At 27.5% G+C, this 12,676-nt stretch overlaps 9 protein-coding genes across 9 annotated transcripts; 7 read left to right on the forward strand and 2 right to left on the reverse strand.

Annotated features, from left to right (window-relative positions):
- Positions 1-84: 84 nt before the first annotated feature.
- T552_01358 (hypothetical protein) lies at positions 85-1,608 on the forward strand. Its single transcript, XM_018369944.1, has 6 exons — positions 85-208; positions 274-434; positions 484-637; positions 678-1,152; positions 1,198-1,276; positions 1,327-1,608. Exons 1-6 carry the CDS (start codon positions 114-116, stop codon positions 1,560-1,562), a joined length of 1,200 nt encoding a protein of 399 aa, XP_018226599.1. The 5' UTR covers positions 85-113; the 3' UTR covers positions 1,563-1,608.
- Positions 1,609-1,782: 174 nt separating this feature from the next.
- Positions 1,783-2,884, reverse strand: T552_01359 (hypothetical protein). Its single transcript, XM_018369945.1, has 6 exons — positions 2,623-2,884; positions 2,523-2,573; positions 2,326-2,432; positions 2,182-2,283; positions 2,059-2,132; positions 1,783-2,018 (listed from the first exon to the last, which is right to left on the reverse strand). The coding sequence occupies exons 1-6, from the start codon at positions 2,840-2,842 to the stop codon at positions 1,829-1,831; spliced, it is 744 nt and encodes a 247-aa protein (XP_018226600.1). The 5' UTR covers positions 2,843-2,884; the 3' UTR covers positions 1,783-1,828.
- Positions 2,885-2,911: 27 nt separating this feature from the next.
- T552_01360 (60S ribosomal protein L44) lies at positions 2,912-3,368 on the forward strand (the record flags this gene model as incomplete). Its single annotated transcript, XM_018369946.1, has 3 exons — positions 2,912-2,914; positions 3,026-3,205; positions 3,258-3,368. 3 exons carry the CDS (start codon positions 2,912-2,914, stop codon positions 3,366-3,368), a joined length of 294 nt encoding a protein of 97 aa, XP_018226601.1.
- Positions 3,369-3,652: 284 nt separating this feature from the next.
- T552_01361 (hypothetical protein) lies at positions 3,653-4,752 on the reverse strand. Its single transcript, XM_018369947.1, has 5 exons — positions 4,520-4,752; positions 4,234-4,479; positions 4,013-4,177; positions 3,893-3,969; positions 3,653-3,846 (listed from the first exon to the last, which is right to left on the reverse strand). The coding sequence occupies exons 1-5, from the start codon at positions 4,706-4,708 to the stop codon at positions 3,690-3,692; spliced, it is 834 nt and encodes a 277-aa protein (XP_018226602.1). The 5' UTR covers positions 4,709-4,752; the 3' UTR covers positions 3,653-3,689.
- A 784-nt stretch (positions 4,753-5,536) lies between these two features.
- On the forward strand, positions 5,537-6,357 carry T552_01362 (hypothetical protein; the record flags this gene model as incomplete). The annotated part of the gene is made up of 9 exons (XM_018369948.1): positions 5,537-5,619; positions 5,664-5,679; positions 5,723-5,736; positions 5,781-5,832; positions 5,877-5,907; positions 5,954-5,980; positions 6,018-6,129; positions 6,171-6,240; positions 6,286-6,357. The coding sequence occupies 9 exons, from the start codon at positions 5,537-5,539 to the stop codon at positions 6,355-6,357; spliced, it is 477 nt and encodes a 158-aa protein (XP_018226603.1).
- Positions 6,358-6,409: 52 nt separating this feature from the next.
- T552_01363 (hypothetical protein) lies at positions 6,410-7,477 on the forward strand. Its single transcript, XM_018369949.1, has 4 exons — positions 6,410-6,832; positions 6,880-7,015; positions 7,059-7,291; positions 7,334-7,477. The coding sequence occupies exons 1-4, from the start codon at positions 6,456-6,458 to the stop codon at positions 7,431-7,433; spliced, it is 846 nt and encodes a 281-aa protein (XP_018226604.1). The 5' UTR covers positions 6,410-6,455; the 3' UTR covers positions 7,434-7,477.
- A 425-nt stretch (positions 7,478-7,902) lies between these two features.
- Positions 7,903-9,351, forward strand: T552_04113 (hypothetical protein). Its single transcript, XM_018372164.1, has 4 exons — positions 7,903-8,196; positions 8,267-8,582; positions 8,626-9,009; positions 9,081-9,351. Exons 1-4 carry the CDS (start codon positions 8,111-8,113, stop codon positions 9,126-9,128), a joined length of 834 nt encoding a protein of 277 aa, XP_018226605.1. The 5' UTR covers positions 7,903-8,110; the 3' UTR covers positions 9,129-9,351.
- A 139-nt stretch (positions 9,352-9,490) lies between these two features.
- On the forward strand, positions 9,491-10,876 carry T552_04114 (glycine cleavage system T protein; the record flags this gene model as incomplete). Its single annotated transcript, XM_018372165.1, has 5 exons — positions 9,491-9,655; positions 9,725-10,219; positions 10,264-10,372; positions 10,423-10,614; positions 10,662-10,876. Exons 1-5 carry the CDS (start codon positions 9,545-9,547, stop codon positions 10,874-10,876), a joined length of 1,122 nt encoding a protein of 373 aa, XP_018226606.1. The 5' UTR covers positions 9,491-9,544.
- Positions 10,877-11,266: 390 nt separating this feature from the next.
- On the forward strand, positions 11,267-12,674 carry T552_01365 (hypothetical protein). The gene is made up of 7 exons (XM_018369950.1): positions 11,267-11,375; positions 11,421-11,430; positions 11,474-11,710; positions 11,761-11,925; positions 11,967-12,040; positions 12,087-12,175; positions 12,223-12,674. Exons 1-7 carry the CDS (start codon positions 11,313-11,315, stop codon positions 12,626-12,628), a joined length of 1,044 nt encoding a protein of 347 aa, XP_018226607.1. The 5' UTR covers positions 11,267-11,312; the 3' UTR covers positions 12,629-12,674.
- Positions 12,675-12,676: the final 2 nt, after the last annotated feature.

Below are 12,676 nucleotides of genomic sequence, written 5' to 3' on the forward strand. Positions count from 1 at the left end.
TTTTTATCCCTTAAAAATACCAGATTATCCCTATAATTAGGCCAATTTTTCTTCTCTGTAAAATATATAGTCGTCGATGTACGTTGTCGATCACCTATTATTACCTATAAAAAATGGCAGAAAAAGAAATTGACGGAAAAGCCGATCAAGAGTCCCATATCGGGTCAGAAATGAGTCTTATTGATTATATTGAAGAGCAATCTCAACTGTAGGTTTTTTTTCCGCTTAAAAAAGCCCAATATTTAGCATATTTTTGATACTAAAATAATATAGAGAAGAAGAGGCTAGAGAAAGCCTTCCATATAGTTTTGACCATTGTACGCGTGATCGTCGTCTTCGGCAGCCTTTATATGTGTGTAAAACGTGTTTTCCGGCGAACGGAGAGCGTCAAAGAGGAGGTATTTGTTATTCTTGCAGTATCCAGTGTCACGGGGGTTATTGGATTAAATTGCGTTTATAATTGGGTTATTGATATTATATTAGACCATGAAATAATTGAACTTTTTTGTAAACGTGATTTCCGTTGTGATTGTGGCACAGATCGACTTGGAACAGAGATTTGTAAGATTCGTAAAGAACGATCGCCAGTTGATCCAGATAATCAATATAATCATAATTTTGAAGGGAGATTTTGCTGGTATGTTTTTTATATATTTTTGTGTATAATGATATATAAGGTGTGATACCGATTATGATGCGACGACCGATGAACGTACTATGTTTCAATGTTTGTTATGTGAAGATTGGTTTCATGATGAATGTATAGGAATGGAAAATATTAAAAATAGCGATGATTATGATTTGTTTATATGTAGAAGTTGTGTAAAAAAGGAATCCTGGCTGAAAAGATATCTATATGTGAAGGGATTCGCGTGTAATAAAAAAAAAGAAGTATCATATCAAAATGAACGAGAAAGTATCTTAAATACGGTATCTGATGCTAATGAGGAAATTTCTGTATTAAATTCTGATAAAAATATGAAACGAAAGTTGGACGATGAAGAATCCCTAGAAATGTCACCGAAAAAAGTTAAAACAGAAAATAATAATGAACAATCATGTTCATGGGCAATTCTACCAATGGGTCCAGAAGAAGACATTTCTCTATTTCTTACAAACGATTTTCGACTTGGTATATGTCATTGTGTTCAGGTAATTTTTAATTGATTTATATTAAAAAAATAACAGGTTTATTAGTGTCTTGCTTTGATGGCTAAAAATCCGGTATTATTAGCTGAAGAAGAAACATATGAACCACCAGAAGATAGTGATGGTGGTAAGCAATATTTATTATTGATATTTATTTTGTAATTATATGAATAACAGAAAGTTTAATCGATGCTGGTGTTCGAGCATTAAATTCTCTACCTCGTGTTCAAGTAATTGAAAGTATTATCGCGTATAATTATATGAAAAATGCATTGAGCAAATTTTTACGACCATATGCAGAAGAAGGTAAAGTTGTTACAGAAGACGCTATTCGAGAATTTTTTGATAGACAAATGGAAGAAAAGAAAATGTCTAATATACTTTCTAAAACTTATAAAGATACGTCCTTTTAAAAATTGTTAATCCTATAGTGCATTTCTTTGGTTCAAATATTAAAAAAGGGTATCCAAAAAACGTTATTGCGAAATAATATGATCTTATAGCTATAATGTTCATAATAATTAGCAAAAAGGACTTAGCAAATAATGTTATGAGTTTATTTTATCTTGTAAAAATCGATGAATAATATTGAATGTATTGTAAATCCTATTTGTACTAAGTGTCCTAAAAGGCAATTTTGTATTTCGATTTTGTAGTATAATATTTATATTTTGAAAACTTATAATTCACCAAACGGTGTAAGTTCTTGTAAATCTTTCACAAGACTGCGTACGTTGTGCAAGTATTTTGCAAGCATTAATTCCTTTTCCTCAGTTGAACGACGTATATTTAGTTTTTTGTTAATTATAGGCCCTGAAAATGTGGGTTCTGGAATAAGATAAAAATAAAGGAATTCTGCTATTTTAAGTCTAGATAATTAGCAAAAATAAAACTATAGATAAATAATACTTGACTTTTTGTGAAGAGTTTTTTGATTTCATAAGAGATGCAACTGATGCCAGACCATTTAATGATTCAAAAACCTAGTTATATTTGTATAGATAATAAATCATAATATATATATATACATACCCTAACATTATCCCAATGATCTACTAATGCTGCTACCAATGTTGCAAGTGTTGCAATATGAACTTCTGGTTCTGATTGTGGTTCAAGAAGATCAAGTAAAATCTAAAAAATAAATATACATCATATATCAATAATGTTTTATACGTTCATATTAATATGACGAGAAAAAAGACTTCTTGATGCCGGATGTAATAATAAACTCCCTTGAAGCAATTCCAACGTATGACATATATGTGATGAAATGGGGTGATCTATGCTTGATAAGCATTAATCAATTAAAACCTTTATTTCATCATTTTTGAAAAATTAAATATCTAATAAACTACTTTATAGATACTTACTTGTATCTTTCCCCAATAATCTTTCTAAGCATGCAATTAACTGTGTTGCTACTTTATCATTTATTATACATAAAATTTAGAAATTTCACTCTTTTCTTACTATTTAATTCAAATCCATCCTGTAATTCACAAAATTCTTTAAGACCTGGCTTTCCTCCAAGACAAAACTCTGCCATTAACGATTCTATACTACGTTGACCCTCACGTATATTTACTGGATCATATGAAGATAAATTATCAAATGCTTGAGTTAAAATATGCTGAATTCTTAGTTTTATCTCTGGTTCTAAAATTTCTTGACTTTCTCTTATTTTTTCCATTTAATTTTTTTAAATTTTATTAACAAATGTTAAAACTGTTTAATTTTTTATTAAGAAACGATAAAAAAAATGGTAAGTTTAATAATAAAATTAGACAAATTTAGACTTAAGTTAAGAAATAAGTCAATATTTAAGCTTATATTTGAGTTATTTTAAGAGATTTAAATGCTAATCTTAAAATAGGTTAATATTCCTAAGTTAAGACGCACCTTTTGTGAGGCAAAAGAATGTCGAAAACATACAGTACATAAAGTGACGCAATATAAGAAGGGAAAAGATTCGCTCTATGCCCAGGGTAAACGACGTTATGATCGTAAACAAAGGGGTTATGGTGGTCAAACAAAACAAATTTTTCGAAAAAAAGTCAGTTTATTATTATTATTTGTTAATACATTATTCTAAGTATTTTGTATAGGCAAAGACTACTAAGAAGGTTGTTTTGAAACTGGAATGTACAGTTTGTAAACATAAAAAACAAATTCCTTTAAAACGTTGTAAACATTTTGAGGTGAGAATTTTTTTTTGAATCAACATTTTTTTTAAAAAAAAAAGTTGGGCGGTGATAAAAAGACCAAAGGCGCAGCATTGATGTTTTAATGCTTAATAAATGAAATCTATTAAAGCCTTTTTCTAAAATTTAGGACTAATAGTATTTATTTTAAAACTATATATATATGTATATATGTATATGTTTGGTTTTATCATTACTTGTCTTATTTAATTTATAAAAAAACGCATAATCTCTTTATGTTACAAAATGAATGTATTTTTAATGTATGTTTTATATAATATATAAAAGTTAAAATTATATTAAGCGTATCAATATTTAAAGTTTTTTTTTATTAATTTAATTATTTGGAAAACATATATTTGAAACCCTTTCAGCATGTTTAACAAGGTTTTCATATTTTTTTACTTCATGAGAAAGTGTATCTTCAGGTAAGTTTATTGATAAGACCAGATATGTATAAGCAAAGAGGGTTGCATCGATATAACTTGGAACTCTATATTATATTAATTTATATAAAAAAGAGAATGAATTTATTCTACTCTGTTCCAAAGAACCATTGATCTTGACCCAATTTAATAGAAAGTGCATGTAAAGCATGAGATGCATCAGCATAAATCTATATAAATTATTTTATATATATATAATTCTTTTATAAATACTTCTTTTGCATTTAAAAGTCCATTTTTTTGTCTAACAGAAAGCTTTTTTTTGATTTGATTTTGAAGTTGCCATTTAGTAAAAATAGAAACAGGCCATGCATCTTTTATATATAATAAACTTGTAACCTGTCTAAAATTCTCTGGCTCTATAAAAAATCCATAATACTAATTATACATATAAATATATTTATTTATAATATATTCAATAAATATTAACTTACCCATGCATCATAAAGTGTATTTTCAATTAAAGAAATATAACTATCTATATCCGCAGAGAGCAATGGCTCTTTTTCAGAACAATCTTTAATTCCTTGCAATAAAAGCCAATTTTGAAATTCTGTAGATGATAAATCAAAGGGTATAGATGAATTACTTGGTATAAAGAATGGCAATTTATTTGATGATGATGCATAGGGTGTTGAAGGAACTAATAGATGAGGAATCTTAGAAAATATAAAATATGTCTATTTATAAGTATATCCTTTAATTACATAATGTCTTCACCTGCCATCTTAATGATTCAAGATCATATGATGGTTTCTGTCCTAATGTTTCTTCTGATTGAATAAATAATAAATTACATGATGTATCAAGAGGCGATTGGACTTGAATAGAATCATAGTAAAATATAGGAAATCTGTCAAATATTTTACTTATTAAAGTGGGTGTAATCAATGGTTTAATGGACAACATGATTGGATGTTTTACTTGTCTCTAAGTTTAAGACTCGTTTTTAAAGATATACATAATTATTGTTAGGGTTAGGTATTGGCTTTGGTAGATGAATTGTTTAAGTTTTCCTATTTCTTAAAGAAATAGGTAAATATTTGTATGAAATTAGTGTTCTGAATCATTCAATAATTATATATATTAAATACTTTTGATTGAATGGTTTTTAATTTTTATTAACTCGTAATCAGAATACGAATATTTTTAATTAATAGTGGAGTATTGTTAGTGTTTTAAATTTATAAAAATTGTAGAAAGATTTATTATAAAAAAAGAAAACTAATCAGTTAATGTAATTTATTTATGATCTATTTTTAAATAAAAGATAATAAATAAAATCATAGAATTAAAGTTAATACTTAAACATCGCTTATCTATAAAAAATGATTTAGAATTATTAATTGAAGATAAGTATTAACAAATCAATTAGTCTTGTCTTATTTTTTCTGAATTAATAGCCAAGTTTTAAAAATAAAAAGTTTAATAAAAATTCAAATAACTATAAGATTTTTTAAAATAGTCCATATTTTTTATTCTTGAAGAGATCATAATAACGTTTAGTTATTAATAATATTTAGGAACTTAATATTAAATAATTATGACATGAAATATACATGAAATATATAATAATATATACATGATATGTAGAATTTATAAAAGTTTTTATAAATTTTAAACTCCAAAACTGTATATATAACCCTATTGTAATTCATATTTTTCAAATATATAAATACAAAGATAACTTATATATTTATTTGATAAATATTATTTTATAACTATTATACTTTCTTAATGAGTTTTTATGATTTAAGGCCTAAACTTAATGGTCAGGAATACGGTTTTGATCAATTAAAAGATAAAGTTGTCTTGGTTGTGTATGTTATTGTTATTTATTATTAAGAAACTAATATTTTTATAGGAATGTAGCATCTAAGGTATTAAATAAATTTTAAATATATATCATATTAATTTTTTTAGTGTGGTTTCACATCGTAATATTTATATTTATTTATATCCTCTCTTGATTATTGTTTAGACAATATGAAGGCCTTGAGAAACTTTATCAGAAATATAAAGATTCCGGCTTTGTATATTATTTTGATTCTAGAATACATAATTCACAAATTATTAGGAAATTCTTGCATTTCCATGTAATCAATTTGGTTTGAAAAAAAATATATCTTTATTTACTTATTTATCTTCTACAAGGAAATCAAGAACCTGGGACCAATGAAGGTATATTTATTTATTTATATAAAAAGTTAATTTTTAGAAATCGTTGAATTTTGTTCATTGAAATATCAAGTAACCTTCCCTGTTTTTGATAAAATTAAAGTCAATGGAAATGACGCTGATCCTGTCTATGTATTTCTTAAATCTCAAAAGTAAAAATCCTCATTTTATTTATTATTACTAAATTTCTAAGGAAAGGTTTACTTAACATTTCAAAAATAAAATGGAATTTCGAAAAGTTTTTAATAAATAAATCAGGAGAAGTATGTTTTCTTGTATTTTTCTTTTATATCTTCTTATCATATTAGGTTGTAAACCGCTATTCTTCTTTAACAAAACCAGAAAATATTTCTTCTGATATTGAAAAGCTTTTGGCTTAATTTATTTATTTATATTAGAGTTTTTTACATACTTTTAATCTTATTTTAAAGTCTTTTAATTAATATATTTTTAATATCGACAAACCTCTATTTTCTTGATGGATGTTGAAATAGACTTTTATCAAGCAAGAAACCTGTTTTATCAGGGCTGTTTTAATCTTATTGTTGAAAAAGACTTAGAAGAAAATGAAGAAGCTCGTATCTTAAAGAAACGAGCACAACGAATGTTGGGTAAAGGTAATGAGATTCTATGGGTACTTAAAAATGAGACAACGCCTGAGTCTTTGGCATTACGTGGATGGATAATGTATGAAGAAGGAGATAAAGAGCAAGGAATATCAGAGATCCGATCATGTATTTCAATGTCACCGAGAAATTCAACAGTACAAATTTTGGGTGGACATGTATTATATCGTGAAGAACAATATGAAGAAGCACTAGAGCTTTTAAAAGGGCATTCAGAGAACGTGGAAGCGTTTGTTACATAAGGATTTTATGTTATTTTTTAAAATAGAAATATAGAGTAGCATTGATAGTACAAATTCTTCTTAAGGAAAATCGGTTAAAGGCAGCACAAAAAGAGATAGAAATAGCTAGGAAATGGGCCCCGGATGATGTAATAATTCAGTTATCAGAAGCATGGATTGATTTATATAAAGTATTATTTAATAGAAAGAGGATAATTCTAATAGAGCGATCAGGGTGGACAAGCAGCGCTAAATTCATTTTATATCTATGAGGAATTGGCACAAACCATTCCTAATCCATTGACTTTAACAGGACAAGCAGTAGCGGAATTACAGTTAGGAAGACTAGAAGAAGCAGAGGAAACATTGGCACAAGTATTAACATTGGCACCATATGATGGAGATGCATTAGCAAATTCAATTGTAACAGCAACACTACTTGGAAAAGATACTTCTACATATATAGAGTAACTGAAAAAAATATTACAAAGAAATCTTAATTGGAATAGGTTGTTGACATTACACCATCCATCACATGAATGGGTAACATCGATGACACGTCAGTCGACATTATTTGATGAATTATGTGAATCTATTTCAGATACTTAAAAATCTTGGATTTATGTTGAAAAAATGAGAAAAAGGCTTCTAAATGGACGAATAATTTAATAAAAATATATAAATCTTTATATAATCAATTGATTGTTGCCATGGTTACCAACCTCATAACACCTTTTTTTTTCTAAATTCTTCTTAAATTTTTTTGATCTTTATTCAATAAATCTATACAGATGATATTTAAGACTAAATACTTTAAATCCTATTGATTATTTTGATTTTATTGATTATTTTTTTTTAATTTTGTTGCCAGAATCCAATCAATCTGTATATCGTAAAATAAACATAAAAATTTGTCTATCATAAATTTCAAAAATATCTAGAATATCTTATAGAAATAGACCCATAAACATGAAAAATATTAGTTATATATTTCTATTTTTTTTTTATATTCAGTAATTTAATAAAATATATACAATAAATAAAAATATACATATATTATCTATAATTCTATATTTTACTTATATTTACATAAGTTTTTCCCATATATACACATCTAAATATACTTTAAATATCTATTTAATACAAATAAAGTTCTAATAAGCTATTTTAATATTCTTAAAAATCTATATTTCTCGCATAAAACAACGTATAGACAATGCGTATAAAAGATATTATGAGAATATAAATTTGATTAGAGTAATTTAATTAGAAAACAAGATAAAAAAATGCACGAAATGAACAAATCTTTCCCTGGAAATAAGGATCTTGACAAAAATAAGCAAGATTTGTTTGTATTTTGCGATTTTGATGGGTAAGACTTAGTACAATAATTGACTATTTCTGGCTCAAATTCTATATTTAATTATTACTGACTATTTAAGAACCATTGCAATCCAAGATAGTGGAAAGATTTTGTTTGATCGTTATGGATGTAGTCCAGAAAAGCAAGAAAAGCTTGAAGAAGTACTTCGTCGTGGAGAACGATCATTTCGGGATATTTCAGAAGAATTATGGGGATATCTAAAGCTTTCTTTGTCAGAAGGTATTGATATAGTTGTTCAAGAATTAGAAGTAGATCCAGGATTTTATAATTTTTATAATTTCTGTTTAAATTCTAGTATTCCATTTTGGATCATTTCATCAGGACTTTATCCTTTGCTTAAAGCATCTTTATCTAAATTTTTAGGAGCTGAAATGGTGTGATTGGTGCTATAAACTGTTTTTTTTTACATTTTTTTAGGCCGAACATATTAAAATTATCTCAAACGATGTAGAAGTGAATCCAGAAGGAATTTGGAAACCAATATGGCGTGATGATACTCCATTTGGTCATGATAAAGCAGCATCAATTAAAAATTGTATAAAAAATTACTCAAATAATGAATCAAAAGAATTATCTCCTGTTATTATATTTATTGGAGACGGAGTTTCTGATTTTTCTGTTGTAAATAGCGTAGATATCTTATTTGCTCGAAAAGGCTTTTCTCTTGAAAAGTATTGTCTCGAACATTCAATTCCTTATATTTCTTATGAAACATTTGACGACGTTCAACGAGAAATAACTGCCATTCTATATAACAGCTACCAATATACACCTATAATTGAACCAGCAACTTTAGAACCTGTATGTATATCTATCTATCTATCTATCTATCTATATATTATTTCTTAAAAAAAAAACTAACATAATTATAGGTTTGCTCTAACTTTTTACAAGTACCTAAGACACCTGCTTTAAATTAATTTTTTACGCCTTACTTTTAACAATTGTTCTTAACGCTTTCTCTATTAAATCATACGCTTAATCTTTAAGTCTAATATTCGCTTTAATTATTTTATTCTTTTAAACTTAATGCTTATTTGCATTATTAGATTAGTAAACTTTAGAATTCTGTTTATTTTTAAACTTATGAATTTTAATGGCTTAATCTTATCTTTTATCAAACCTCTTGAATATCGATTTCTCTACCTTTTTAAAATGTATTTTCAACGTATATTTTATGTTTTAAAGCCAAGAAGCCCTTCAAAATGCTTATTTACTAAGCTTTATACATCTTTAACAGTTAAGAAATCCTTAATATTAAGAAGATATTAATATAAATTAGACGGGGCTTTTAAAAACACCTTTTTATGATTTTCATGTAGAACATGGAGGACAGATGGTGGCATTTGCAGGGTATTTAATGCCAGTACAATATGCAGATCAGAGTATTTCAGAGTCCCATAAACATGTTCGCAGTAGAGCAGGAGTTTTTGATGTGTCTCATATGGTTTAAAAATAATAAATAATGAGTGCACTAATTGGACTAGTTTCAACTTAAGTAATTGAATAAGAACAGTTCAGGAGGGTTTTTATATTTTATAGAGTTTCTGGAACATTATCTGTTTCTTTTTTGGAGTCATTAACACCATCAGATCTATATGAAATGCCATTATATTCGTCTTTATTATCTACATTATTAAATTCCAATGGAGGAATTGAAGACGATTTAATGATATATCGACATGATAAAAATGAGTTTTATTTAGTTGCTAATGCAGCGACACGTGAAAAAAATAAGGCATATTTTAAGAAGCATTTAGATTTATGGGATAAATCGAATGTCCGGCTTGAAGAATTGAAAGACAGATGTTTATTGGCGCTTCAAGGCATGGAATTCCTTTTATTTTTATTGTATAATCATAATTTAGGGCCATTATCAGCCGATATTTTGCAGACACATACAAATACAGATCTTTCAAATATAAAATTTGGAAAATGTGCTTTTATTAAACTTGCAGGATCAAATGTTCATATTTCTAGAACAGGATATACGGGTGAAGATGGATTTGAAGTAATGAGCAGATTAATATATTATTTTTGTGTGACCTCTAATAGATTTCTATTCCTATCGAAAATTCTGTTTCTACTTTAGAGGAACTTTTAAATACTACTAAAGAATTAAAGTTAGCAGGTCTTGGTGCTAGAGATTCTCTTCGTTTAGAAGGTTAGAATTTACCTTTTTCATTATTCGATAGGATATTGACGATGGAAAAGCGGGCATGTGTTTATATGGTACAGATATAGATCATACAGTAACACCAGTTGAAGCAAGTCTTTCCTGGATAATTGGAAAACGAAGACGTGCTGAAGGTGGATTTCTAGGAGATAAAAGGATTTTACAACAATTACAAGAAGGAATACAGCAACGAAGAATTGGGTTAATTGTTAAAGAAGCACCAGCAAGATGTAAGAAATTCATTATGATTTTTTTTTACATTAACAAATCATTATAGGTGGTGCTGCAATTCTTAATATTGATGGTTCAGAAACAATTGGACGAATTACATCAGGTTGTCCCTCTCCTTCTCTTCAAAAAAATATTGCTATGGGATATATCAAAACTGGATATCATAAAAAAGATACAAATGTTATGGTAAATGTTCGTGGAAAGCTTCGAAATGCAACTATTATTAAAATGCCATGGGTTCCTAACAAATATTACCGATAATTCTATTACAACTGGTTTTTATTCTATAAAAATAAATATTAACTCGTTCTACAGATAATGCATTCTTTCTCTTTCTTTCAATCTCTACTTCAAAAATTATCTATATCAGACTATTTCACTACAATCTTTTAAACATCATCATTTTATTTTCTTTTTTTTTTAAAAACTACAAAAAGCATTACAAAATATACAATTGGTGATCTAAAATAAACACTTATTCTAGTTTATTATTCTACTAAACATGTATTTTTCTAATTCTTTTTCAAGCGGCTGGTTAATTTCTTTATATCATCTTTAACGTGTGGACATCGCTCGGCAACAACAGATCTATCAAGTCTAAATTAAATTAATATTTTAAGCTTTTTTACAGGTTAAAAGTGCTTTATTAAGCAGGGAATTTAATAGGAATTCATTGTTTATATATTATTTGTTTTTTATGCCTCAGAAGGGGGGTTTTACAGCGACAGGGCCATGTAAGGCCTTACAAGATGTGCGATGTGTAAGAAGACTATAATATATAAGACTAACTTACAAGAGAATTTAGTTAAAGACGAGTATGGGCTTTGTTTTATGTTTAAAAATTGATAATATATTTAGCAATACATGAGGAAGATTCAGGATTTCAATTTGTGCGTACAAATAAGTCGGAAATACAGGAATCCTATGGAGAAGCATCTATGCATTCTTCTATGAATATGATGGATAGTTTTGTTAAATTACCAACATGTGATACGCCGGTTATTGAGAAAAACCGAGATTTGCGTCAGCGGCGACGTAGTAGCCTTGGACTCCGTGGAAAACGAGCAAGTTCTATTATTGCGAATGGATCAATAGGTAGAAAGCAAATGTTATATATGTGATGTTGTTGAAGTATTGGTTTTTAGCGTTACCTCATCCAAGTATTAGTCATGAAAGTTTTTTTAAACATATTTCAGAAGATTTACCAGAACCGGTCAGAATGAAACAGTTATTAATTTGGTGTACGAAACGTGCATTAGATGAGCAAAAGATGGGAGTATATGGAAAGGATTCTCGTGCAGCTTCTTTAGGTATATTTAGATGAAAAAAAAATATATCTAAAAATATATAGCTAGGATAATTGAAGAAGAAATTCTAAACGATTTGATTGAAAATAAGCTGTCACCGAGTTGGTATAATAGAAAGGTATTGAAAAAAAGATGTTATTATTTACTGATAATGTATTTCTTAGGAAGAAGATATTTTGATAAAACCAAAGCCTCACCCAAGGAATATAGAAAATCAAAAAAAAATTAAAGAATTTGAAGATAAATTGTCTAAGCATGTATTTATTGTTTGTGATCATTTGTTTTATTTATACGAACTAGATTAAAAGAAGAAATAAATACATGGAATAGGCTTGAGGCCTCATTTCTATCTTGCAAAAACAACATAGATTTCGAAAATCCAGAAGGCATTGTCACTGAAACTTCTGTTAATGGCATATCGTTTCCCTCAGAAGACGTTAAATCCAATTATCCAATTGATCATTCAGAATTATTACAATGGCTTAAATCAGAAAAAACAAATTTGGAATTTAAAGTCGATAGACTTTATCATTCTTTACACGTTATAGATTCTTTTACACAAGTCTCTAATCGCTATGCAACACAACTTTTAAGTAATGTTGCCAAGGCAATTCAAGATCGTGAAAAACAAGCTCAAGTTAATTCAGGAACAACTGATATAAATATAAAAGACGTGCTTAGAGAAATTACAAGACGTGATGATTAAAAAACACTAAGCATTCTTCTGTAAATTAAAAATCAAATTTCAACAGTT

The sequence above is a fragment of the Pneumocystis carinii genome, assembly GCF_001477545.1.
Source record: "Pneumocystis carinii B80 chromosome Unknown supercont1.5, whole genome shotgun sequence".
Classification (NCBI taxonomy): Eukaryota; Fungi; Ascomycota; class Pneumocystomycetes; order Pneumocystales; family Pneumocystaceae; genus Pneumocystis; species Pneumocystis carinii.